The sequence below is a fragment of the Rattus norvegicus genome, chromosome 3, assembly GCF_036323735.1.
Source record: "Rattus norvegicus strain BN/NHsdMcwi chromosome 3, GRCr8, whole genome shotgun sequence".
Classification (NCBI taxonomy): domain Eukaryota; kingdom Metazoa; phylum Chordata; class Mammalia; order Rodentia; family Muridae; genus Rattus; species Rattus norvegicus.
Window position 1 is genome coordinate 59,890,460 of NC_086021.1, and position 24,521 is coordinate 59,914,980.

A 24,521-nucleotide genomic window follows, 5' to 3' on the forward strand; every position below is an offset into this window, starting at 1 on the left:
CTTATAAGGACAACATTTAATTGTGTATAGCAACAGGTTCAGAGGTTCAGTCCATTATCATCAAGGTAGGAACATGGAGCATCCAGGCAGGCATTGTAGAGGGGGCCTAAGAGTTCTCCATCTTCATCAGAAGGCTGCTAACAGGATACCGCCTTCCGGGCAGCTAGGATGAGGGTCTGAAAGTCCGTGCCCACAGTGACATGACTACTCCAACAAGGATGCACTTCCTAATAGTGGCACTCCCTGAGCCAAGCATATACAAACCATCACATTCCACTCCCTGGCCCCCACAGGCTTGTTTAAACTCATGAGTCTAGGAGGAACATACCTACTGATAACATAATAAAAAATAAGTTTAGTCCAACTTTCAAAGTCCTCATAGCTGTCTCAACAATGTTAAAATTCCAAAGTTCAGTCTTACTGAGATTCATCATAACCACTTAACTGTAATCCCTGAAGCAAGACAGGAAACGAGCTGGGCAAACTAAACTCTGCATCTGCATGTCTGATGGCAAATCAATCTTCAGATCTCTAACTCCCTTTTCATCTTTGTTGACTGCAAGAAAGTTCTTTCTTCTGGGCTGGTTCCATTCCCTACTAGCAGATTTCCTCAGCCCACAGCTCTGTCATCTTGAACATCCTGGTGTCTCCAAGGCAACCTCAATGTTATAGCTTCTTATTTCAATGTCTGGAATCTACACATGATCGTTTTGGCTCTTTCAAAGGGCGGGCACCTCTTCTTCAACTCTGCCCTCTGTAGCACTCTAAGCTCACGTTGATCCACTCAACTAGTACTGCTGTTCTTGGTGGGCATCTCCAATACACTGGGGTCTTCCACTTCAATCAGGCTTTATCAATAGCCTCTCATTGGCTCTCTTCATGGTGCTAAGCCTCAACTCCTTTACATGACCTCTTCAGTCCTAGACTGCCAACTGCAACTGGGACTACACCTTCGCCAATGGCCTTCCAAGGCCTTTCACAGTGCCAGGGCTCAGTTATTCTTCATAACGTCTTAATGCCTTCAAAACCAGTACCACCTGGGTGACTCTTACACATTACCAAGTCCAGCTGCAGCATGAGGAACAACCTTGGCTATCTCTGGAACACAGCTTCTTTGTGCTCTCAGAAAACACTTCCCAGAAGACTCCACCTCATTGATGCTGGTTTCTTCTTAATTACCACTAATTTCTTAGCTCCAGCTAACCAGTATCAACTGTTCTAGTAACTCCCTTCTATTCTGGACTCAAAACCCAGAGCCATACGGGCAAAGCTGCAAGATATGCTGCTCGCTGGGGTTGGAACATGACCCTTGGTTCTGTTATGCATCACCAGCTTTCGGTTTTCCAATTCCTTCACCTCCTAAGCTTGGCTGTTCTAGAACTTTCTCTGTAGACTGACTTTGAACTCAGAGATTTTTAATCCCTGTTTCCTAAGTACTGGGATTAAAGGTATGGATTTATGTTTTTCTTCATCTAGAAACTTGCTCTGTTCTAGGCTGACCTTGAACTCAGAGGTCTGCTTAACTTTTCCTCCTGGCCTTAAGGACTTTAACTACCATGCCTGGACCTAAATTTTGTTAGGTGGGATCTTGGCCCAAGGTCACCAGTCCCTTAATTCAATTTAATGTTGTGATCACAGGATTCAGCTCCATTTCACTTCCTGGAGCCCCTTTATATTTTTTCTTTCTAAGCTTTTTACAATTGTTCCAAACTCTCTCTATGAGACTTAACCAGAGAACAAAGTCTATGCTTGGGGGAGGGGTATGGGGGGTGTTCTAGGACTTCTTTGTCAATGCAATTAATAGTAATCTCTTTACCTTAGCTTTAAGTAGACTCTTCAAACGAATGTAAAAAGAAATCACATTCTTCACTAAAAGATCACAAAAACAGGTTCTTGGCAACATATTAAAATTCTCCTCTGAAATCACTAGACCCATGCCTGACACTTCAAATCACTCTTAGCAGCAGAGTCTTACATATTACTACTAGGATAGCCCATTAAAGTCCACTTAAAGGGTTTTTCAGCTTTTCAAATTCAAAGTTCCTAAATCCATATCCTTCCAAACAAAAGCATGGTCAGGCCTATCACAGAAACATCTCACTCCTGGTACCAATTTCTGTCCTAATTAGGGTTTTACTGCTGTGAACAGACACACCATGACCAAGGCAATTCTTAAAAGAATAACATTTAATTGTGGCTGGTTTACAGGTTTAGAGGGGTTTTTTTTGTTTTGTTTTTTGTTTTTTTTTCACCAAGGTAGGAACATGACATCATTCAGGCAGGCGTGGTGCAAGAGGACCTGAGAGTTCTACATCTTCATCAGAAGGCTGCTAGCAGAATACTGCTTTGAAACAGCTGGGATGAGGGTCTCAAGAGCATGCCCACAGTGACACACCTACTCCAACAAGAATACACCTCCTAATGGCACTCCCTGAACCAGGCATATACAAACCACACAAATGCTTACAAGAAATGGCCAGTTCAGGCTCCACATCCCTCACTGCTAGGAGTTCTAGCTAGAGTCATACTCAGAATCTTGGAACTTTCTGTTTTCCTGTTTCTATCTCATCCTAGAGATGCACAAATTAAGGTTTCTCTCCCAGAACTTTCTGCCCCTATGCTCCAACACCTCATCCCTCTTGTTTCCATCCACATGTCCTTCCCCATCCACTTCCCTATTTCCATTCATCCCTGAGATCTAATCTATTTCCCCTTCCCAGTGTGATTCAATGGTGTCCTCTTTGGTCTTCCTTGTTGCTTTGCCTCTCTGGGTCTGTGGTTTGTAGTATGGTTATCCTGTGCTTTATAGGTGAGTGCATACCATGTTCATCTTTCTGGATCTAGATAATCTTATCTAGGGGACTTTTTTAATTCCACCCATTTTCCTGCAAACTTCATGATGTCATTGCTTTTAATAGCTGAGTAATCCTCTGTTATGTAAATGTACTAATTTTCTTCATTCTTCAATTGTTTCCAGTTTCTGGCTATTATTAATAAAGCTGCTATGAGTATAGTTGAATAATATACAACAATAATACACATGCTTCTTAGGAACATAGCTTCATATGTTGGTATAGTCCTTCTACCACTTTGCCATTAAGGATCCCTTGCATAATGCATGGCTCTACCCATATTCAGAGCATGTTTTCATGCTCAGTTTGTTTCCCACCTAACATTCATCTCTAGAGACATTTTCACAACCACAAATAGAAGTATGGTTACTAATGTCCTAGTAGTCTCTCAATCCAACATATATATATATATATATATATATATATATATATATATATATATATATCAAACAGGATGCATTTAATTGTGTATCAACTTAAACAAACATTAATTACTAATATTATAGCTTACCAAAGACTTCAAAAGAGAAAAAAGTTGTTCATGTTCAAACAGTGACTAGATTATCATGGTTGTCTTCCCACAGTGATTATAAGATGTTATTTGGTATAATAATAATAAATGGGACTTAAATATGAGAAAATTGTAATATTAAGTATCACATTGAATGAATTATGTAGTGAACATAATTTGTAAAAATATTACTGTGGTATATTTTGTTCATTCAGCCAATCATGCATGGAACATTCCAGCGCATATATGTTGCCGATTCAGAAGACTAGGTCCAGGTCATACCTCAAATATATCGTCTGTATTTATTTCAGTAGATTCAATTTTACCTGTGATTTTAAATTATCACATTATTTTGTCAATGTGTAGATACTTTTTTAAGTAGGTCCTGTTCTTTGAGGGATAATTGCCATGTTTTATAGCAGCGCCTAGATGTTTAATTTTATGTAGAGAAACATTAAATTTTCTTTTTGTCTAGTAGAATATTAAATAGCATGAATTTTGATGTTAAATAGGAAATGTCCTCTAATGTCATTTGAAATATTCTATGTGTTGCTCTTTCTTATGTAATGTTCTGTGATTTATTTAATTGTTCAAAGTCTTGATTTAATTCTTCACTGAGGAAAATCAACATGAATCCACAGGGACATTATAGATATTTAATGAGAAGTGGTACACTGCTATGTTTGCTACAGAGATCTATTCCTATAAAGAACAGTTTGTCCCTTTTGTCCACACTTCTGGAACATATTCTTGATAAATATATGAAAGACTGTTTTATTTCAAAGTGCTTGGAGTTGGCCTTCTAAATTCTTTTCCCATAAGCTGTATTGAATAGATGATAAACGAATACTCCTTCAGTTACACAGGTAGCCATTATATTAAAATAAATATTCACTGTGACTAGAGTTTGTAACCACACGAAATTCTGCGACATTGACCATCTCAGAATAACTATTTTTTATTGAACTAAAGTGAAAATATTATTATGATTACTCTTCACTCAGATATTACAAATATGAATATTACACCTAAATGTATAGGTATATTACCCTCAGTTTATCTTCGATAAACTATAGAGCACACACAGACAGCTCAAATTTATTAGGTGCATTAGTGTCTTCAGAAAAATTATACTGAACCAGGTGTGGTAGAGCATACCTAGGTCTCTAGGTAGGGAAGGCTGAGGCAAGAGGACCCTAAGTAGAAGTTAATCCTAGGCAACAGAGGAAACCCTGGCATAAAACTAACACCAAATAGTTGAGACAAATTGAAATCATTTAATCATGATGGTATTTGTAGACACAAAATAGTTAGTCAAGAGAAGCATAGTATGTGAATCACTAAGATAAATTTTAAGAAGTTAATATCAAGGAAATTTAGGGTTAAATATTTTAAATGATGGTTGACACACTTGGGGAGTTTTGATATCCTAAGATAATCAAAGCATTTGTAAACCAATCAAAAGGAGAGAAAACAAACAAACAAACAAAAAAGAGTATGGGCAAATGCTATAGTATATGTGCCTACCCTTACAGAGAAGTTCTTATTGAAGTCAGTTCTCTTATTCCAAGCAGATTTGAGGGATCAAATTAAGATTCTTGTGCTTGGCAGAAATCATCTTAACTGTACTAGCCATCTAGAAGGTCTTCATTATTATTTTAAATTTATGTTATTTTAAATTACGGAGATTTAAAATAATAATGATGTGTCAGGAAGCTGTGTCAAATGAAAGTGGCAAGTTCCCCTCACCTAGATGTGGACTAACCTAGGACCCAGACTAAGGTGGAGTTCCTACAAGTGACTGGAATGTCATGAACATCTCATTGTCTAACAAGCCCTTTGTCCTCTGTGCTGGGAAGGCCTTAGCTGCTACTCAAACTGACAAGTTGGACTGCTTTTTACTGCCTTGTTGCCAGCTCTCTGAGCGTGAAAGGCCGCAAGCCGTGGGTGCTGGCTGTCCCACATCACAGGCATGGCAGGTGGCAGCCCAGACTGAACCAGAGCCTCACTTGAACATGAGCATTGGCCAATGTAATAAAAGCCTACCTTGCCTAAAGTGTATCTGTTTTTTTGCTTACAATGGCTTGGAATGGAAGTGCATGGTTTCCTGCTTCTAATAAAATCCTTTAAAAGCAAAAAAAAAAAGAAGAATAAATTAAAATATCTCATCTCGAAGACTATTTTTTCTTATACTTCTGAAACGTATACAAAGTTTTAACAAGTACAAGTGCATATCCAGTCTTCCCAGAATTATCTGACAGTTAAGGGAGAGAGAGAGAGAGAGAGAGAGAGAGAGAGATTCAGGGCCATGGTTGAGCTTCTAAAGTTTCCTACAGATATCAAACTTCATGTGTTCATATTCATGATATGAAACAACAAAGTCTTCTTATAACTGCAAATTCTTCCTCTGTCCTTTAATGATCTCTAGATTACTTATAGTGCTAATATAAATGTTGAATAACTGTGGTTGTACTTCAGGGAAGAATCATAAATTTAGTTAACATGTTCAGAATGGAGCTTCCTTTTCAAGCAGTATTTAATCTGAGCCTCACTGGGGCTTCTAATATAAGCATTATCATCATGGCAGGAAGCATGATGGTACTTACGCAGGAATAGTTCTGCAAATTATTTGAGAATTCTACATCTGTATCTGCTGGCAGTAATAACAGAGAGACTCAGGGCCATGCTTGAGTCTCTGAAAACTCTAAGCCCATCTCCAGTGATACACTTTCTTTGACAAGGCCACACTTCCTAATTCTTCAAGAAATGCCAATCCTTGATTACTAAGAATTAAAGCATATGAGCAAATAGGTTCCATTCTTATTCAAATTATTGCATTAAGGTACTAGTTGAACAATTTATTATTGTTATTATTGTTGCATTTGAAACATCTTATTTACTTATCATTCCATTCATTTCCATCTCCTATGATATCCCACTTCCCAGTTACCCAGCCAGCCAGCCCCCATTCCATGATATCCCACTTCCTGGCTACTTCTCCACCCGCCCCCCATTCAACATCCACCCTCCTCCTCCCCTTTTCCTATATGAGAGTGATCCCCCACCCACCCACACTCTTCTGCCCCATCCCTCCAGCATCCCCCTATGCTGGGGCATCAAGCCTCCACTGGCCCAAGGGCCTACCTTCCCATTTTTTGTCAAGAAAGGTCATCCTCTGCTACATATGTATCTGGAGCCATTGATCCCTCCAAGTACACTCCTTGGTTGATGGTCTAGACTTGGAGAAATGGGGGGGGGGTCAGGCCAGCCTATATTGCTCTTCCAATGGACTTGCAGTCTCTCTCCACTCCACCAGACCTACCACCAGCTCCTCAACCAGGCTCCCAGAGATTAGTCTGATAGTTGGCTCCAAGTATCCAAATCTGCATTAGTCAGTTCCTTGGGAACCATCACACTAGGTTCCTGTATGCAAGCACCTCTTGACTAACACAACAGTGTTGAGCTTGGTGTCTGTAGACATGATGGATATTCAGGTGGGGCAGTCCCTGGTTGGCATTTCATTCAGTCTCTGTTCCGTTTTTTTTTTTTTTTTTTTTCTGTTCTGCCTTTGGACAGGAACATTTCTGGGTTAAAATTTTTGGGATGGGTGGGTGTCCGTATCCCTTGAACTGTGGCTGTGCCTATCTGCTGGAGGAGGGCTCTACACGATCTATCTCCCTAGTCTCTGTGCATTTTGGCTAAAGTCATCCCCTTTGGGTCCTGGAAGTCAAGCTTTTCCCTGGTGTCTAGGACCCTCCAGTAGATAACCCCAGTTCTTCTTCACCCCTGCTACATATTTTTGTTTGATTTCCTAGGCCTCTATCCTTCCAAATCCTGGTGCTGCCACCCTATTTCCTTCCCCTCCTTTCTCCCTTCTCAGTGCCCAGTTTCCTCCACTTCCCCCAGTCATCCTGTTTACCCCTCAGTGCAAGACTGAAGCATTGTAGGCTTTGGGGCTAATATTCACGTATTAGTATGACATACCATGTATGATTTTTGTGTGTCTGTGTTACCTCACTCAGGATGACATTTTCTAGTTCTATTAATTTGCCTGTGAACTTCATGAAGTCATTGTTTTTAATCACTGCATAGTACTCCATTGAGAACATATACCACATTTTCTGTATCCATTTCTCTATTAGGGACATCTGGGTTGTTTCTATTCTGGCTCTTATAAATAAGGCTGCTACAAACATAGTGGAGCATGTGTTCTTGTTATATGTTGAAGCATCTTTTGGGTATATGCCCAGGTGTAGTATAGCTGGGTCCTCATGTAGTACTGTTTCCAATTATTTCAGGAACCACCAGACTCATTTCCAAAGTGGTTTGAGCAGGTTGCATTCCCACCAGCAATGGAGGAGTGTTCCTCTTTCTCCACATCCTTGCCAACATCTGCTATCACCTGAGTTTTTGATCTTAGTCATTCTGACTGGTGTGAGGTGGAATCTTATGGTTGTTTTGATTTGCATTTCCCTAATGACTAAGGATGTTGAACATGTCTTTAAGTGCTTCTCAGCTATTTGAGATTCCTCGGTTGAGAATTCTCCATTTAGCTCTGTACTCCACCTTTTAATAGGGTTATTTGTTTCTCTAGAGTTCAACATATAGCAAAGACACATGCTCCACTATGTTCAGAGCAGCCTTATTTAAAATAACTTGAAGCTAGAAACAAATGTCTCTCAATAGAAGTATGGATACAGAAAATGTGATAGATAACACAATGGAGTACTCCGCAATGATTAAAAACAATGGCTTCATGAAATTCACAGACAAATGAGTAGAACTAGAAAATGTCATCCTGAATGAGGTAACACAGACACAAAGCAACACATATAGTATGTACTCACTAACAAGTAAATATTAGCCCATAATACAACCCACAGACCACATGGAGCTTAGAAGGAAGACCAGAGTGTGGTTGCTTCAGTCCTGCATTGAGGGGGGGAACAGGAAAATTGTGGGTAGTGGAGGGAATATAAGACTTTGGAGGGAGATAGGAGGTGAAGAAATAAGGGTAGCAACATCAGAATCTGAGAGATGTATAGAGGGTCAGGAAATTGAAGAAAAATAGGTAGCAGGGGTGATGAGGAGCTGGGGTTAGCCACTGGAGAGTCCTAGACACCATGTAAAATTTTGACTCGCAGGACCCAAAGGGGATGACTTTAGCCAAAATACACAGAGAAGGTGGAGACAGATCCTGTAATTCCTCCATCAACTAGGCATGGCCACAGGTCGAGAGATATGGACATTCACCATCCACCCATCTAAAATTTTTAACCCAGAAATGTTCCTGTCCAAAGGAAGAAGAGGGACAAAAAATGCAAGAGACTGAAGGAGGGTCCAACTGGGTACACCCATACCTGGGGATCCATCATATCTGTAGACACCAAACCTAACACTGCTGCCGTGGTCAAGGGGGCCTTGCTGAAAGGCTCTTAGTGGTTCCTTAGAAGGTCTAGCCAGCAACTAACTAATGCAGATGTGGATAATTGAAGCTAACCATCTGACTGATATCAGGGAACCTGGTGGGGAAGATGGAGAAAAGACTGGAGGAGCAGAGGGGTATTGCAACCCCATTGGAAGAACAACATAGGTTGCCTTGACCATCCAGTTCTTCCAGAGTCTAAACCACCAACCAAGTAGTGTACCTGGAGGGATGGATCCGTGGCTCCAGGTACACTATATGTAGCAAAGAATGGCCTTACCTGACAGCAATGTGAGGGGAGGCACTTGGCCCAGAGGAGATTTGATGCCCCAGCATAGTGGGATGTTGGAGTGGTGGGGAGGAAGAGTGTTCGTGGGTGAGGGAGCACCCTCAAACAGGCAAGTGGGAGGGGTAGGGTAGATATAAGATTGGGAGTTGGTGGAGCGGTCACCAGAGAATGGGATATCATCGGAAGAGGCATTGTTGAAAAGGTAACCAGGAAGTGAGAAAACATTTGAGATATAAATGAGTGGAATGATTTATAAAAATGATTGTAAGCATTACTGTGAGATTAATAGTGACATATTATAAGTTATGTTTAAATGTATTATATTCATTTTGTGTTTTAGTATTATTTGAAATGAGTATAAACAAAACTAATTTTAAGAAACAGGAAAATTAATGCATAATTTATGTACAAGGTATTCCTTACCCTGGAAATAAAAATAATAGTAAAATGAAGAGCACAGTGTTTACAGGTAAATTCATAACATTATAAGCATGTCACTATTTTCATTGGGATGGAAAATATGCTTGGACTGATGATGGAGAAATCCTGCCTTGACACTGCTCACAGAAACCGTTTCTACAGAAAGCAGATTATATAGTCCATTTGCCTCAGCTAATATCAAATAGATATTTGGTTGAAAAGGCTATTGTATACACCCATGTTTTTATTTCTCATTGATACACTGAATACAAAATCTTTATTAATACATTGAGTTAAATTTCGAGGTGATGAACTGAAAAATTCAACCTATGACCTGAACTAACTTTTGAATATGAATATGAGCCAAATTAAATAAATTGAAACTTAGATTAGGTGTAACCACAGATGCAATGTAAAATCTATTATAGACACTAGACTAAAATTGCTGCAGTAGCAGGAAGTAATAATTTAAACATATAATTATTGCATTATAACTGGGACAATCAACATGTTATTATAGATCTACCCTGTGACATCCTGAGCATTCAGCAGCCTGGGTCCGTTGCTTATACAAAATAAAAGGATATATTCAGAGTGGATTAATGAGAAGCTTTGAATCAAAACAACCAGAATTCCAAACAAACTTCTCATATAATATATAGCTGTGAGTACTGTAAGATAGAACAATCATTAGTAGGCATTAAAATATCCTTTACTGTTATTATTTCAATTTAGGAAAAGAAAGAGCAAATATTCATAAAACTTCTAAGGGTAATTGCTCAAAGTAAATAACAAGTAACAAAATAAAATGTTGTTTTCTACTTATAATTAATTGTAATAGTACAGGTATACATGTAGTGGTATTTATCAATATTTTCATATTCTCCCATAATTAAATTGTAAATTATATTTTGCTGATTAGAACACTAATAATTTAAACATTTTGTACTAACGGAAAGTAATTTTCTCTTCTACGTGCAAATATATTCACATGCTCAACATTCCAAGAATTAAAAGAGAATTAGGGCCCTTTGTCTTCTTGTCATCAGGAAAATAAGAAACCCAAAGTCTACTGATCACTAAGGACCCATCAAGAAAGATTCTACCTGAGATAATTATGATCTTTGATCTAATACCTTTTTAAATTTTTAAGCCACAATTGCAAATAGTATATGAATTGGTGCAACTATACACCACATTTAGAAATGATGAGGAGCCTGTTACTAATAAAATTTATAAACAATGGCTAAGATGCTACCCCAAAATCCAGACCTGTAGGCTTCTATTTTTTAACTTATTTTTAATAAGGGTTCTCAAATGCTTCGACACCCCCTTTAGTTAGGGGAGAAAAGTAGGTAAATAAGACAAGGGGATGTGGATACGTTTGGAAGTAGTTCCTATTCAAACCTCTCTTTGTCAGGACACCAGCAGCCCAGTTCAGTAGTGTCACAATAGCAAACATACATCAGCAGGAGTGGCAGGATCTGGCAGAAACTGCCAGGACACTTCCTAATCGGCACAGGTCAACAGGAGTGCCCAGGACCAGCTGGTTACCAGAAGTTCTGTACGCTACTTCTCTTAAAGAAGCTAAGATCAGTGAAGAGAAGACATGAGATCAACTAATTGTTGCATGCTAGCTATGCAAATAAACCACCAGAGTCCATTGAATCCTATTTATTCTTTCTCCAAATATAATGTGTCCTTTCATGGGTATTGCCTCAGCAAATCACCATGTGAGTTTAACCTCACCAAGGGAATTTACATCACACAATCCAACCAGAACCTTTCACTTCAGAGACTAAAAAATTTCAACCAGGAACGAGAAACCCCCTTTACAGTTATTGGTCATGGATATCCAAGAGACTCCCAAAATATTATAAGGTAGTAGTGTTGTCCTTGATTGCATCAGAGAGGTTGAAGGTAAAACCCTATTCTGGAAGACACCATGTACTTTAGACACATGAAACAGAGGTCCAAGCTATATGCAACCTGAAAGCTACTTTCCTGGAGACTAGGTTTCCTGGTACCGTAAGGTAGCATTGAAACGTCTAAGGAAGAGAAGCAGCCAGTAGTCCTGTCTGCCTGCAATGCCTGTGAAGTACAACCCCCTGCATGGGTAGAATACTGACATCTATCTCCACAGTTATAAACAGACCCCCATTTAGACTCTGGGTGCAGTCAACAAAGGACAAACCATGCCTTATACCATAAACCTAGCCCACTGGAGCCAGCAAGTTCATGGATTTGGAGGATAACTAACAACAACGATTTTACTAGACTAGCATAATTCCTAACATTTTGTACCCACATGTTAGTGTAGCTATCATTCCTTATCAAGAAACTTACCTTGGCAACACAGGAAAACCATTATAGAAAACCACAAGCAAGATAATTTAGATAATGACTGATTTATACCAGACGTCAACTGGTACACACTTGGCATCCTGCAGAGAAGTTTCTTAAACTCGAAGGAAAACAACTCAAAATAGCTTTAGGAAGCTCCTGAAACTGATCATATTATGTAGCCCCTTCCTCCCCCACCACACACACCAGAATAAGCAATAAGGCTGAAAATCTTCACATAAGCAAGCTGCGAAGGAGACTCGGACAAACCATGCTGCAAAGAAGAGCAGACCAGAAGAAGCAGAAGACCAGAAGAGCTGCCTGGAAGAAGCAGAAATTAGCTGAGCCTCTTGGAAGAGGTTTAGACCAACCAAGTTAGGTAGGAAGGACACCCTTTAACCTGTTGAGCTACATAACTGCTGTGCAGTGTGCACCAGGTTCACAGTTTTGTGAGCTCTGCTGCTTTGACTTTGATGATACAGCTGTTTTTGAATAATTTTTGTTCCTATAAGTAACTCCTCACTCATATTACTGTAGGTAACCTAGAACATTCATTGGTTCACTAAGCGGTATCTGTGCTTTAATTTGTTGTGGGCTCACCATCTAGGTTGAGTAGATGTCTATATAGCATCTCCCCAGGAAAAGTTTTATCAGGTATCAACACTCTACACAACTCCGAAAGTAAAGCTTAGGAAACATCATGGAAGAGGGGTACATAGAAACATTGTCAAAGCAAGAGGACCAGGAAATCTGTGGTCTGCCTTGACATTGTGCCTCACACAAATGTTAGAGAAGCTACACACATGAAGTCTCAACGGCATGGTCTTCCAAGCTAGACCTGAATAAGGACATAAGCTCACTGGTCCCCAACCCCAAAAATATATGGATAACTTAGGAATGTTGAGAGTAAGAGACACTGTATTCTCTATAGGAAAAAGCTCTCTAATTGGTTGTTCAATACCACATCAGACCTGAAATCATCTTTATACATGTAATTTGTATGGACTGAACAGATTATACTTATGTATTAAGAACTCTCTCTCTCTCTCTCTTTCTCTCTCTCTCCCTCTCTCTCTCTCTCTCTCTCTGTGTGTGTGTACATAAATTTTAGATGCAGGAAGGGGATACATGTTGGGTTAGAGGGAAAGAAGAAAAGATATATGATATAACTATATTTTAATTTCAAAAATGAAAATTATTAATGCTTACCTATATAAAGTATTGTAAATTATTTTTTATAAAGTATATAAACCTCTGGTTCCCCACCCTTTAAAAATATATTCATTTTTATTCATTAAACCTTTTTTTATAGTCCAGACTTCATCTCTTTCCCGGTTCCCTTTTAACTCAATTTTTATCTCATTTTTTAGATCCTTGTCCAGTTCCTGTAAACCTCAATGGAAGACTTGCCAGAAAACCTGGCAAGTTTTATGAATTTTCCTTTAAAAGTACTAATTAATTAAGACATAGTCAGCAGTAATTTCCTCTCCCTTGATTAAGAGTCTATTTATCTCATTTTTACTAAGGTGCATCTTTGTTCCTGTGCCTCTTTCTTCATAGCCAGCATATGTAGATATGTAGTAGGTGTCTCCATAGGTAGTGTGACCTTTCCTCTTCCCCTCCCTCCCTCCCTTCAGGTCCCCTTCCTTCCCTTCCTTCCCTTCCCTCTCCTTCATCTTCTTCCTTCTTCATTCCCTTCTTTTCTGCTTCTAACCACTCCGTGTGTGTGTGTGTGTGTGTGTGTGTGTGTGTGAGAGAGAGAGAGAGAGAGAGAGAGAGAGAGAGAGAGAAAGGGAGAGAGAGAGAATGAGAGAGAGAGAAAGGGAGAGAGAAAGGGAGAGAGAGAATGAGAGAGAGAAACGGAGAGAGAGAGAATGAGAGAGAGAGAGAAACGGAGAGAGAGAGAAACGGAGAGAGAGAGAATGAGAGAGAGAGAGAAACGGAGAGAGAGAGAAACGGAGAGAGAGAATGAGAGAGAGAGAGAAAGGGAGAGAGAGAATGAGAGAGAGAGAGAATGAGAGAGAGAGAGAATGAGAGAGAGAGAAACGGAGAGAGAGAATGAGAGAGAGAGAAACGGAGAGAGAGAATGAGAGAGAGAGAAACGGAGAGAGAGAATGAGAGAGAGAGAATGAGAGAGAGAGAATGAGAGAGAGAGAGAAACGGAGAGAGAGAATGAGAGAGAGAGAAACGGAGAGAGAGAGAATGAGAGAGAGAGAAACGGAGAGAGAGAATGAGAGAGAGAGAAACGGAGAGAGAGAATGAGAGAGAGAGAAACGGAGAGAGAGAATGAGAGAGAGAGAGAAACGGAGAGAGAATGAGAGAGAGAGAAACGGAGAGAGAGAGAATGAGAGAGAGAGAGAGAGAATGAGAGAGAGAGAGAGAGAGAGAGAGAGAGAGGGAGAGAGAGACCTAGGTAAGTATGACTGTGGAGATGTGAATTGGTTTTCTTATTCCTACATGGATGTTACTGTCTGAAATCTACTCACGCAATAGTTTCAGAATCTCCACTATTAACTCATCTTTATAGTTGCTACTACAGAGAAAGTAGAAATTCAAATTTCTAGTTGTCCCAACAACTCTTTTCTTGGGGAGAACAGGGTACACTTTTTTTTCTATTATTTTCCTAATTTGTTTGTTTGGGTGTTTCTGAGTCAATTGCTGAGTCAATTATGATCTGATTGTATATTAGTTTGAAAATGTTATACCTAGTTTGCCTTAAGTGCCAGTTAAATTTTCACTTGAGAAGGGTTTTCTGGGTGCTTGTGAGAAATATAAACTCCCATGTTTTAATGAGACTAACATAGCTAGAATATACATTTTTTAAAAGGATTTTCTGATGATGGGATTTTAACCTGTGTACCTATATGAAGCTAATAAGGTAGGGAAAGAAAAAAAAAGTCTTGTCTCATACAAACTGAAAATTAAGGAGGAAGAGTTACTTAAAAAAAATCATATTTATGCCAGAGGTCAAATCAAATGTTAAACATGCAGAAGAAATTAATATTTATAACCACATGTATTACATAAAAGTATTGTTGTATAGGTTACTGTGTTAGACGTTTTCTAGACAGTATTAGAATTCATAATAATCTGTAACATATTATTAATGTGGTAATTAGGCTTCAACAGATGAGATTGTATACACAAAATTCTTATTGGCCATGATCAAATGAAGCTATACTACATAAATAAGTATTAATGAGTACCGTGGAGAAAAGCTGAGAAAGAGAAGGCTATGTACAATGGAAAGGAATGACAAAAGGAAGTGATAAATTTAGGAAAGTGGATGGGGGTTAGCCTGAAAAAATAAAGTTTGAACAAAAATTTGCACTAAGTAGATGTCAACCTTGAGTCCCACAGTAATATCGCAGACATAGTGAAAGGTCTTAAAAAGCATTGATCTAGGAGTGAGATTGATACTTCTGAAGAGAAGCAAACATAAAAATAAATGAATATGGCCCCAATGATGAATTTACAGAAATAGACAAGAGATATTTGATAATGAATATCAGGCAATGATAGGAGATGTCCAAATATTATGATGGAAAATCACTAAAAGGTTTAGATTGGGAAGTGACATTTGATTTGTTCATTAATGGTAATATTTAAGGTATATGCAGTAGTGAATAAATTATCAAAAGAAAAATTCAGATGTGTGTGTTGAAAACATACTTATAAGAAGTTGTAATGAGAAATTGGTAGGTATTTCTTCTTATGAAGGTTAATGACAGCATTGGCAATGAAGCAGAGAAATCAACCTGTGCTTGGTAAATTCCAAATGCGCAATAGAGATCAGAGTGACACCACTGGAGAAACAATTGGACAAACTACCTTGGAGAGGTTTGGGTCAGACAGATAAGACTGGGAAACAAGTGAGTTGCTGTTTTAAGATGCAGTATTAAGAAGGTCCTCATCCAGGTTTTATATCGTAGTCACTATTACAGTCAGGTAATCATGCAGATGCTAGCTCTTCTACCTTGTAATTCCACCAGTAGATACATGGCATCTGTTACCTCTACAGCAGAGTAATGCTGGAGCTGATTGTAGCTACTCTTCTCCCTTTGTGACCATGCCTAATGCATTTCCCTAATTCCATTGGTTTATTAATTAGGCTCAGTCAGATGTCCCCACCTAACTGGAAGGTTCTTGTAATCCAAAGATATTGTAGTACCTCATGGGTTCGGCTGGTTTTTATGGAGTATTTCATTTCTAAGTAGAAAAGTAAGGCTATAGAGCAGTAGTTCTTAGCCTTCCTAATGCTGTGACACTTTAATAAAGTTCATCATGTTATGGAGACCCTAACCATAAATTCATTTTCATTGTTCCTTTACAATTGTAATTAGGCTATTGTTATGAATTATAATGTAAATATTTTTGGAGATAGAGGTTTGTCAAAGAAGTTGCAACCTATACTTTGAAAACTACTGCTCTAGGTAGAAGAATACATTTCCAAATTATTGAGATAAGCCATAGTAAAATACATTTCCAAAGTTAATTTAACATAATGATTTGAGACTTATGCCACTTTCCGTGCCATGCCAAGGGTGGCTTTGTGGAGGCAGGAGAGTAAAGCTGGAGATTTTTCTTAATGATCTCTTTTTATTTTTCATTCTTTATCCAATCCAATGTGAACATTTAGTGCTTTCTCCAATCTACTCTAATGTGATATTAAAATAAATCTTTGAATATAACTTTTAGGCAGAAAGCAACTAATGAGATCTTTTTAGAAAAATAAATGGAAGACAGCACTGCTCAGCCATAATGTGATGAAAAATGGAAATGTCATTTGATTTAATTTCATCTATCACAGAAAAATGAACCCCAAACACTAATATTGTTATTGAATCAAACCCCGTGCTTTTATTTTAGACTTGTGGGCATCTCTTTAAAGTCTTGAAGGTTCTGTTTATGCAGTTTTAAGTGTCATAACTTTTACTACAGTAAGCCATTCTTTCCCTAACCATTTAATCAGCGTATGACATTTTTTGATTATCATTATTTTAGGATTATATTCCAGGTTGGAAGTTCTGGATAAAAAGTAGTTTTTTATAAAGATATTTGTTTCTTAAAAAAATTAAAGTGAAACAATGGTGTTTTCTGTCTAGAGACCAGTTGAAATAATTGATAATTCTTTTTTTATTGGATATTTTTATTTATTTACGTTTCAAATGTTATTCCCTTTCCTGGTTTTCTGGCCATAAACCCCTATCCCACACCCCTCCCTACTTCTTCAGGGAGTTCCCCCACCCATCCACACACTCCCTTCCCACCTCCCTGCCCTGACATGTTGGAAGGAATTACTTTTGCTGTTGGAGTGTCATTGGAATGCTCAACAACTATTCATTGACATTTACCTTAAAATCAACCAAAATTCTCAAGAGACACAGCATGTAGAGCTAGTGGATATTAGGATTTGGAGTGTTGTTGCTTTTGAAAACTGTGACCCAATGGTGGCAGTTGTCATAGACATTGGGTGTCTATGACACTATGCTTCCTTTACAGGGGCTCACAAGGTTTGTTTCTTTATAGAAGTCTAATAGCCTAAATATTAGTTTTTACTATCACAATCTAATAGTCACTGGCCTTAGTTATTGAGATATGTGCAAAAGGATGTAAGAAATAATTGTTATCTTGACACAATTTTTGATCATTTCTGTCAAATAATGAATAAATCGTGTGACTCTTATTTTTTCTATGGAATACAAATTAAAAATGTTAGTATTTTTGTTTCTAAAAGAAAATATTTTTGCATGATCACCAGTGAAATAGTGAATAATTCAAATGATCTGCTGTCATGTGAAATAAAGTTATACAATTTAAACAAATAGATGTGAATATATTCCTGTCCATTGCTTATGCTAGTTTCTTAATATTTACTCACTTGCTAATTTTCCTAAGGTTCTTAAGTGATGCTTGATTAGCTAATAAGAGAATAAAATCAATAAATAATGAACACACTCTATGGTAAGCTTAAAAAGAAGTTTAAGAAAAAAATTGAGCAAATGTACAGTTTATTATAAACATCATCTTTACATAAATTTCTCATAAAGTCTACTCATAAAAATGACTCTAAAGGGAAAATATGAGTATTATCAAAGCAATGAAGTTTTCATTAAGTAAAAAAAATCACATTAAATAGTTAAGCTTTGCTTATTAGATACTAAATTAACATCAATTTATATTTAGCTGATGATTTTTTTCAATCCAAGAGTGACAAGTACTTTGCAGCAAACATTTACATTTCAACAGTCATAAGCAATAAAAGAGCTGATTTTCTCATATCTATTTAATGCACTAATTGGTAGTGAGAAAGCCCTCGCTTAGTCGCAACTGTACATGCAAATGAGTTTTGTGGAATTATAAAGAAAGCAGGCAGCAAGGAAACAGACTAAAATTGAGCAAAAATAGCACAATTGATTTGTGTTTTTCTACAACATTGCAGGTGTTGTCAAAGTGGATTATGGAGATGTGTCAGTGAGAAAAACACTAAGGGAAAATCTGAAGTGTAAGCCTTTTTCTTGGTACCTAGAAAACATCTATCCGGACTCCCAGATCCCAAGACGTTATTACTCACTTGGTGAGGTATGAATTATTTATTTTCCTTAAGTTATAAATATATTTTGCAAATGGAGCAATTTCTAAGGAGCTCAATATTTTTTGTGTAATGAATAAAATACTATAAGGGTTTTAAATAGATCTATTTTAAATGATTTCTCATTTTTTTCAAGGACTGTGAAGGTCTTCAAAGCGGGAAACTGTAATTTATTGGAAAGTTTAGGACTGTACAAACATTATTTTATTGTTTCTTTACCAACAGACAGCAGTGTTTTGGCAACATGAACTTATTTTCTTAAATTTTGTCTGTGAACTCCAAATAGTTTTTACTTCTGAGTATTATAACCATTATTATTTTCTGGATTGAGTGCAAAATCGAGATTTAAAACATAGCAAACTACTTAAGTTAGGTAGCCACAAATTTTGTTAACAATAAAATATCTTTGAATAATAAAATATATTTTCCAAACCAAATCTACGATTGAAACATTTGTCGTCAGTTTTACTTTATAGATTACTTCAAATGTCTGGGTCAGTAGATATGGATGAATCCCCTCAGCTGCTCCAAGAGTCAATCAGTAAAACACAATAAGTATTAATAAGTTTTTAAAAGATTGCTCATAAAAGAAAAAGTGAAATACATAAATTGTATCTTAGTATATAAAATGTACTTGATATTCATACATCTGTACCATTTTTTCCAAGATACTTACATCACTTAATGTACAAGAACAGATTCATGATTATACATATACAAATATAATACTCAACTGCTCAAAATATGAATTATTTCTCTTATGACATATGCATCCTATTGGTTGCTTCACATTTACTACTGAACTAATTTCTGATTAAAAACTAGTTCAATATTTTCAATTATAAAAAGCATTTGACCACCATAATACAATTAATTAAGGAAATAATATTTAATAAATAGGAGTTTACATTTTAATAATTTGTAGAGCATAATAGTAAAACGTATTAGCTAATCAGGTTCAATTTAGTATCACCCACCTGTATGGGAAGGAAACAACAAAAGAAATTGGTTGAATGGACCTGAGTCGTTTTTAATGACTAATTTGAAATGCCTTTCCAACGTTTTATTGGCCAAATGTCTATCCTTCCTTCATTGTCAGTGCAGTTCTTTGAACGGACTTTAAGTTTCCATATTTTTAATCTGAATTGTGTAATGAAAAGTCTTAAATATAGTAACACTGACAGTTTTAAGGGAGTGTGGCCTAAGTCACCAATTCCACTTTGATTTTGTTTATATGGCTAGAATATTGTAGCTGTTTTTTTCTAATATATAATATATGCACATTACCATTGAGTTCACAGAGGTTTATATTCAGAGTGCATTGGAATGCATTTTAAATGAGAACACTCCTCTCACACTATGATAATCCATTAATAATCTCTAATAAAATGTTTAATATTCCTATCTCTTTATTGAAAAATCTCATTGATCATGAATCCCAACCTACCTTATAGAAGAGTAGTGTTTCTCTTCTTGATATGAAGTACTATTTCCAGTTACTCAGTAGCACATGAGAAAAAATTACTGCCCTCCTTTTAATTAAGTGGGTGGAAACAATCAAAGAGGGAAACTTTGGGAAACTCACTAGTACCAGCAGATTACTGAAAAAACTTGAACTTTATCAACGAACAGATCTAGAAATTTACAATCACAATGAAAAAGTAATTTTAAGCTTTGTGCATATCCAGGAAGTCAAATTGACTTCATTTTAAATTGAAATTTATTGCAGGCAAATTCCTTTTGATAATGTGCTAATTTTGAGTCATCTGTCTTCTGTAGTAAGTCAGGTATGTGGAAAAATAGTCCTCAAAATGTGCACACTTATTGGTTTGGTTTCTTTCTAACATACATTGAATAGGTAGTATAGTGTATGGGGGGAAATCCCAAGACCTCAAGGCAATCAAATAGGGCTCATATCAAGTCCCATAGTATCATGTGAGTGGTATGGCCTTAGCAAATACCTAAGCTAGATTGTCTGCTACAGAGCCTGGGAAGACAGAGTAGTAGAACTGATTTTTCATGATGTAATATTGTATTGGTCTGGTCTTGATGGTTTCCAATAATTTTACTATTTCTACATGGCAATACTTCATTAATCTGGGCTTTGTATTTGAGCTTTAGTTAATGTAAGAATGTGTGTGATTGGCCTAAAGGTCACTTAGCATGTTAAATATTGAAGCCTGGATTCAAGTAAAGTTTAAAGTCTAGCACTATGACTCATGCTTCTGTTAAGTCATGAAATAAAATAATGGCATTACATTCATTGAAATATTTTTATTACATAAAACCCAAGACTTGTTATGCTAAGAATGCAAAGTTAAATGAAAAACAAACAGACAAACAAAAAAATCCCTTACTCATAGCCATTCTACTGAAATTGGGAGTGGATACAGGAGTGCCAAGAGGCAAACATAAGAAAAAAAGGAGGAAATCAAAGTGCCCTGTGTGAACTACATAATGTGGTATGGTCTTATTCAAACACCAAGTAAGTTTAAAGTTTTGAGCTTCCTGGGATGTTAGTATATTATAGCTTTCTACCTTAAGAGGAAACTCTAAAGAAATCCAACACATCTGTGTCCATGGAAACAGAAAGGCAAATTCACCAAACTCTCCTCATTCCACTTGCTTAGCTATGTATACATCATGTAAGAAAGGCATCTGGAGAATGTATTAGTGTTTAACTGCTAATGGGCAACAGTCACGATGTGGGGCTCTTTCTTTTGCCCCACTACTTGCCATGTTTTTCATCTTGAAAGAATGGACTTTCTCTCTAGTAGAATTTGAGGGTTGTGCCAGATCTAGAAGCTACTTATTATCAAATTATTTTCTAATCTAATTGTGGACTTCTCCTTTAGTGTCTAGTCACTTTATCTATTTAAGATGTTGCATAGTCCTTTAATTCCAGTTTTCTAAAAAGTCTATATATGCAATATTGTTCTAAGTTGATAAAAGGAAACATTTCTCCATCAGATTGTCTTTATTGCTTTCTTCATGGTGTTTGCTGATGTATAGACTCATGGCAATCAGTTTCTCTATTTTTATATATATTAGCAAAGGTATGAACGCCAGGAAAGTTATTCATGTCAGACATATTACTGTCTAATGTTTACATCGTACTCAGATAATTGAAATATTACTTTCCCCAACCCACAAATTATCTAAAATTGGCAATCAGAAGTTAAAAGCTGTGCAATTGCTTTGACTCAAACCTTTAAGTATCTTAATGAAGCATGTGCCTTTTCGGCTCAGTAAGCAGATCATAATGGACTAAGAAGGTTGAGCCCTTTGCAGCATTAAATTCTCTCTTAAGTAGACCCTTCGCTTATGTAGATTTAACGTGACAGATTCAAATATTCCAAATATAAAGATTAATTCAGATGCAAGATTGAAATAAATAACCGTCTGAAATAGAACGTTGGTCCAATTTTTTTGAGCTTTGACAGGTTACCATTCTGTATGTATTGTGAGCTATTTGGAACAAAGGACTATCAGAGGACAAGCAGATGAAAGGAGGATTTCTGAAGCCAAGTAACTTAACCCTTGGTACTTAAAATTTCCATTTGTATGCTGCCTAGACATATTTTGACATTGGTCTGTGCACTTTGTATTGTGCTGTTGACCTCAGCATTTCCTTTTCCTCTTAGATCCTTTAACCACATCACCAGTTAATGATCTTATATGCACAGTATTTTATTTCTTAAATATTTCTGTAGAGCAAACTTCAATAGACAAAAATAGACATCTGTAAAGCTGCTAGGGTGTGCGGATTATGGATACAACCAGTTACTAATAAGTGTAGACGCTAAAATACTTAAAGGCTTACCATCCTAGGTAATCAGATTTATTTATAGATTCACAATGTTCTTGACCCTTTAAAGAGGATAACGAAGTAAAAATAAGTCTCTTTCTAGGTCAGAAATGTGGGCATTCTCTATTCATGCTTTAATTCCAGTATCTTGGGAACCCAGCAGCTGATTTTCATCCAGAATAAATGAGTATATACATCTGTAGGTGAAAAAAATCTTATTTTTATAATTTTAGAGTGGAATTGAGTTTGATTTTGTTACTTAAGTAGATACTGATACAAATTGGTGCTATGAACTGTAAGTATATGCAGCTTGGCATCTGAGCAAAGTGTGTTTGGACTTGCTAACTACACAAACTACTTTTACTTTGTGATTCACTCAAGTTTAGAAGTATATATTATAATTATTTTATATACAATGAAGTTATTATATAAGAAAATGTAGAGTCAGTATTGATATTTTATGTGTTAAGTAATGATAACCAATTAAAATACAAATGTATTGGTGTGATTAGTATTTTCTAAGGACCTTGTTCAATCCTAAATGATTTTAACCTTCCCTTCTACAATGGAGTTTTTTTTAATGTAAAGATTGATTGGTGGCATGAGGACAATCCCACTATTTTTAGATTGGAATAACTCTGCTCTTGGCAATCCAGCCAAGGGAATAAAGCTAATTACTGCTAAGAGGGCTTCTGGGGAGCAGAAAAAGCTGTGTAATGGCTTGCTGATTTCCAGCATCAACAACAAAGTATAAAAACAATACCCTTTTTTTATATCTTTAAGAATTATTTCCAAATAATAAAAATAATATGTAAACAAAGAAACCAAAAAGCAGACAACCATTTAATATTAGAAATGCCTTGGTCGTATGCCATCTCACAGGATAGAAAGTAAAAGAGTTTCTAGACTTCCAAATTCCTATTGTGCTCCGGTTACTTTGATGTAGGTCATAGAACACGCACCTGAAGGATAATTTTTTATTGTTGTTATTTTATTTATTTACATCTAAATATTTCCCTTCCACAGACCCTCTATCCTTTGCCTTGCCTCTATGAGGGTGCTCTCTCACCCACCCACCCCTTCGCACCTCACCACCCTAGCATCCCTCTACACTGAAGCATCAAGCCTCCACAAGAACAAGTGCCTCCCCTCCATTGATGACATATAAAGCAATCCTCTGCTACGTAAGGAGCTGGACCCATGGGTCACACACATGATGGTTCTTAAAGGATAAAACCCTTTACTGGTTGATTGCCAATTCTCAAGACTTTTATCAGTGGCAGGTCAGGAACTTGCCCACTTTTTCACAATGATATCCTTTTATTTTATTTTATTTTTCTTCGATATTTTATGTATTTACATTTTAAATGTTATCCCCATTTCCCCCTTCTCCCATGACCCCTCCCAGTGCTTCTATGAGGATGCTCCCATTCCCACCCACCCACTCCAACCTCATCCTCCTGGCATTACCCTACAATATGGAAAGGAGCAGGTACTTAACTGTGATACCAAATTGTTCTTAGTTTTCTGATTTTAAAATCACATACACAATAGTAGGTCTAGTAGGTCAGAGGCTACTTTACACTATGTAGGTCCTAGTGATAGAAGTTAGGTCTTCAGGTTTAAAGGCAAATGACACTTACCTGCTGAGCCATCTTACTGACCCTGCTTCTAGTCTACAGAACTGGATTCCAAACTGTGTTTCCAGATTTGACTTATAGTTATGGCCATTTGTTGACTCTGATCTACAGTATCTCTTTTCTTACATGTTCTTTCTATGCCTCCTTTATAACAATCACTTATCTGAAACCTGGGTCTAGCAGTTTCTAGCTTCAAAATAATAATTCTATTCATTACCTGTGAAAACTACTTAACATTAGTTCAATGGTTGCCATTTCATTGGCATAATGGGAGATAAATCTTGATTTTTCAATTTCATTGGATTTAAATTGCCCAGAAGATTAATGAATCACATCTCTGGGTTTGTCTATAAATTTAATTTCTACAGACAGTAGGTAGAAAAGAACACCTTTCCTAAATGTGGACTGCAGCAGCCACATTCTTGGGCATAGAAGATGAAATGAAAAAGAGAGGGGAGGAAGCAAGTGGTGTAAGCACTCTCTCTACTTCCTGGCTGCCATGTTTGAGTGGCTCTGTTCATCCACACCTGCCTCACCATGATGGAATAAAATCTCTGAAGCCATTTATGAAAATCACCTTTTCACCATTATGTTACTTTGTTTAGGTATTTTTGATAAAATGACAAAGGGAAAAGGGAATA

At 37.0% G+C, this 24,521-nt stretch overlaps 1 protein-coding gene across 9 annotated transcripts in view; it reads left to right on the forward strand.

Annotated features, from left to right (window-relative positions):
* Positions 1-24,521, forward strand: part of Galnt13 (polypeptide N-acetylgalactosaminyltransferase 13) — a 657,006-nt gene that overhangs the window by 577,832 nt on the left and 54,653 nt on the right. For all 9 annotated transcript variants that reach the window (XM_063283608.1, XM_017591676.3, XM_017591675.3 and 6 more), the window contains one exon: positions 18,283-18,422. In XM_063283608.1, coding sequence (XP_063139678.1) covers positions 18,283-18,422 — 140 coding nt within the window. The remainder of the gene's footprint in view (positions 1-18,282; positions 18,423-24,521) is intronic.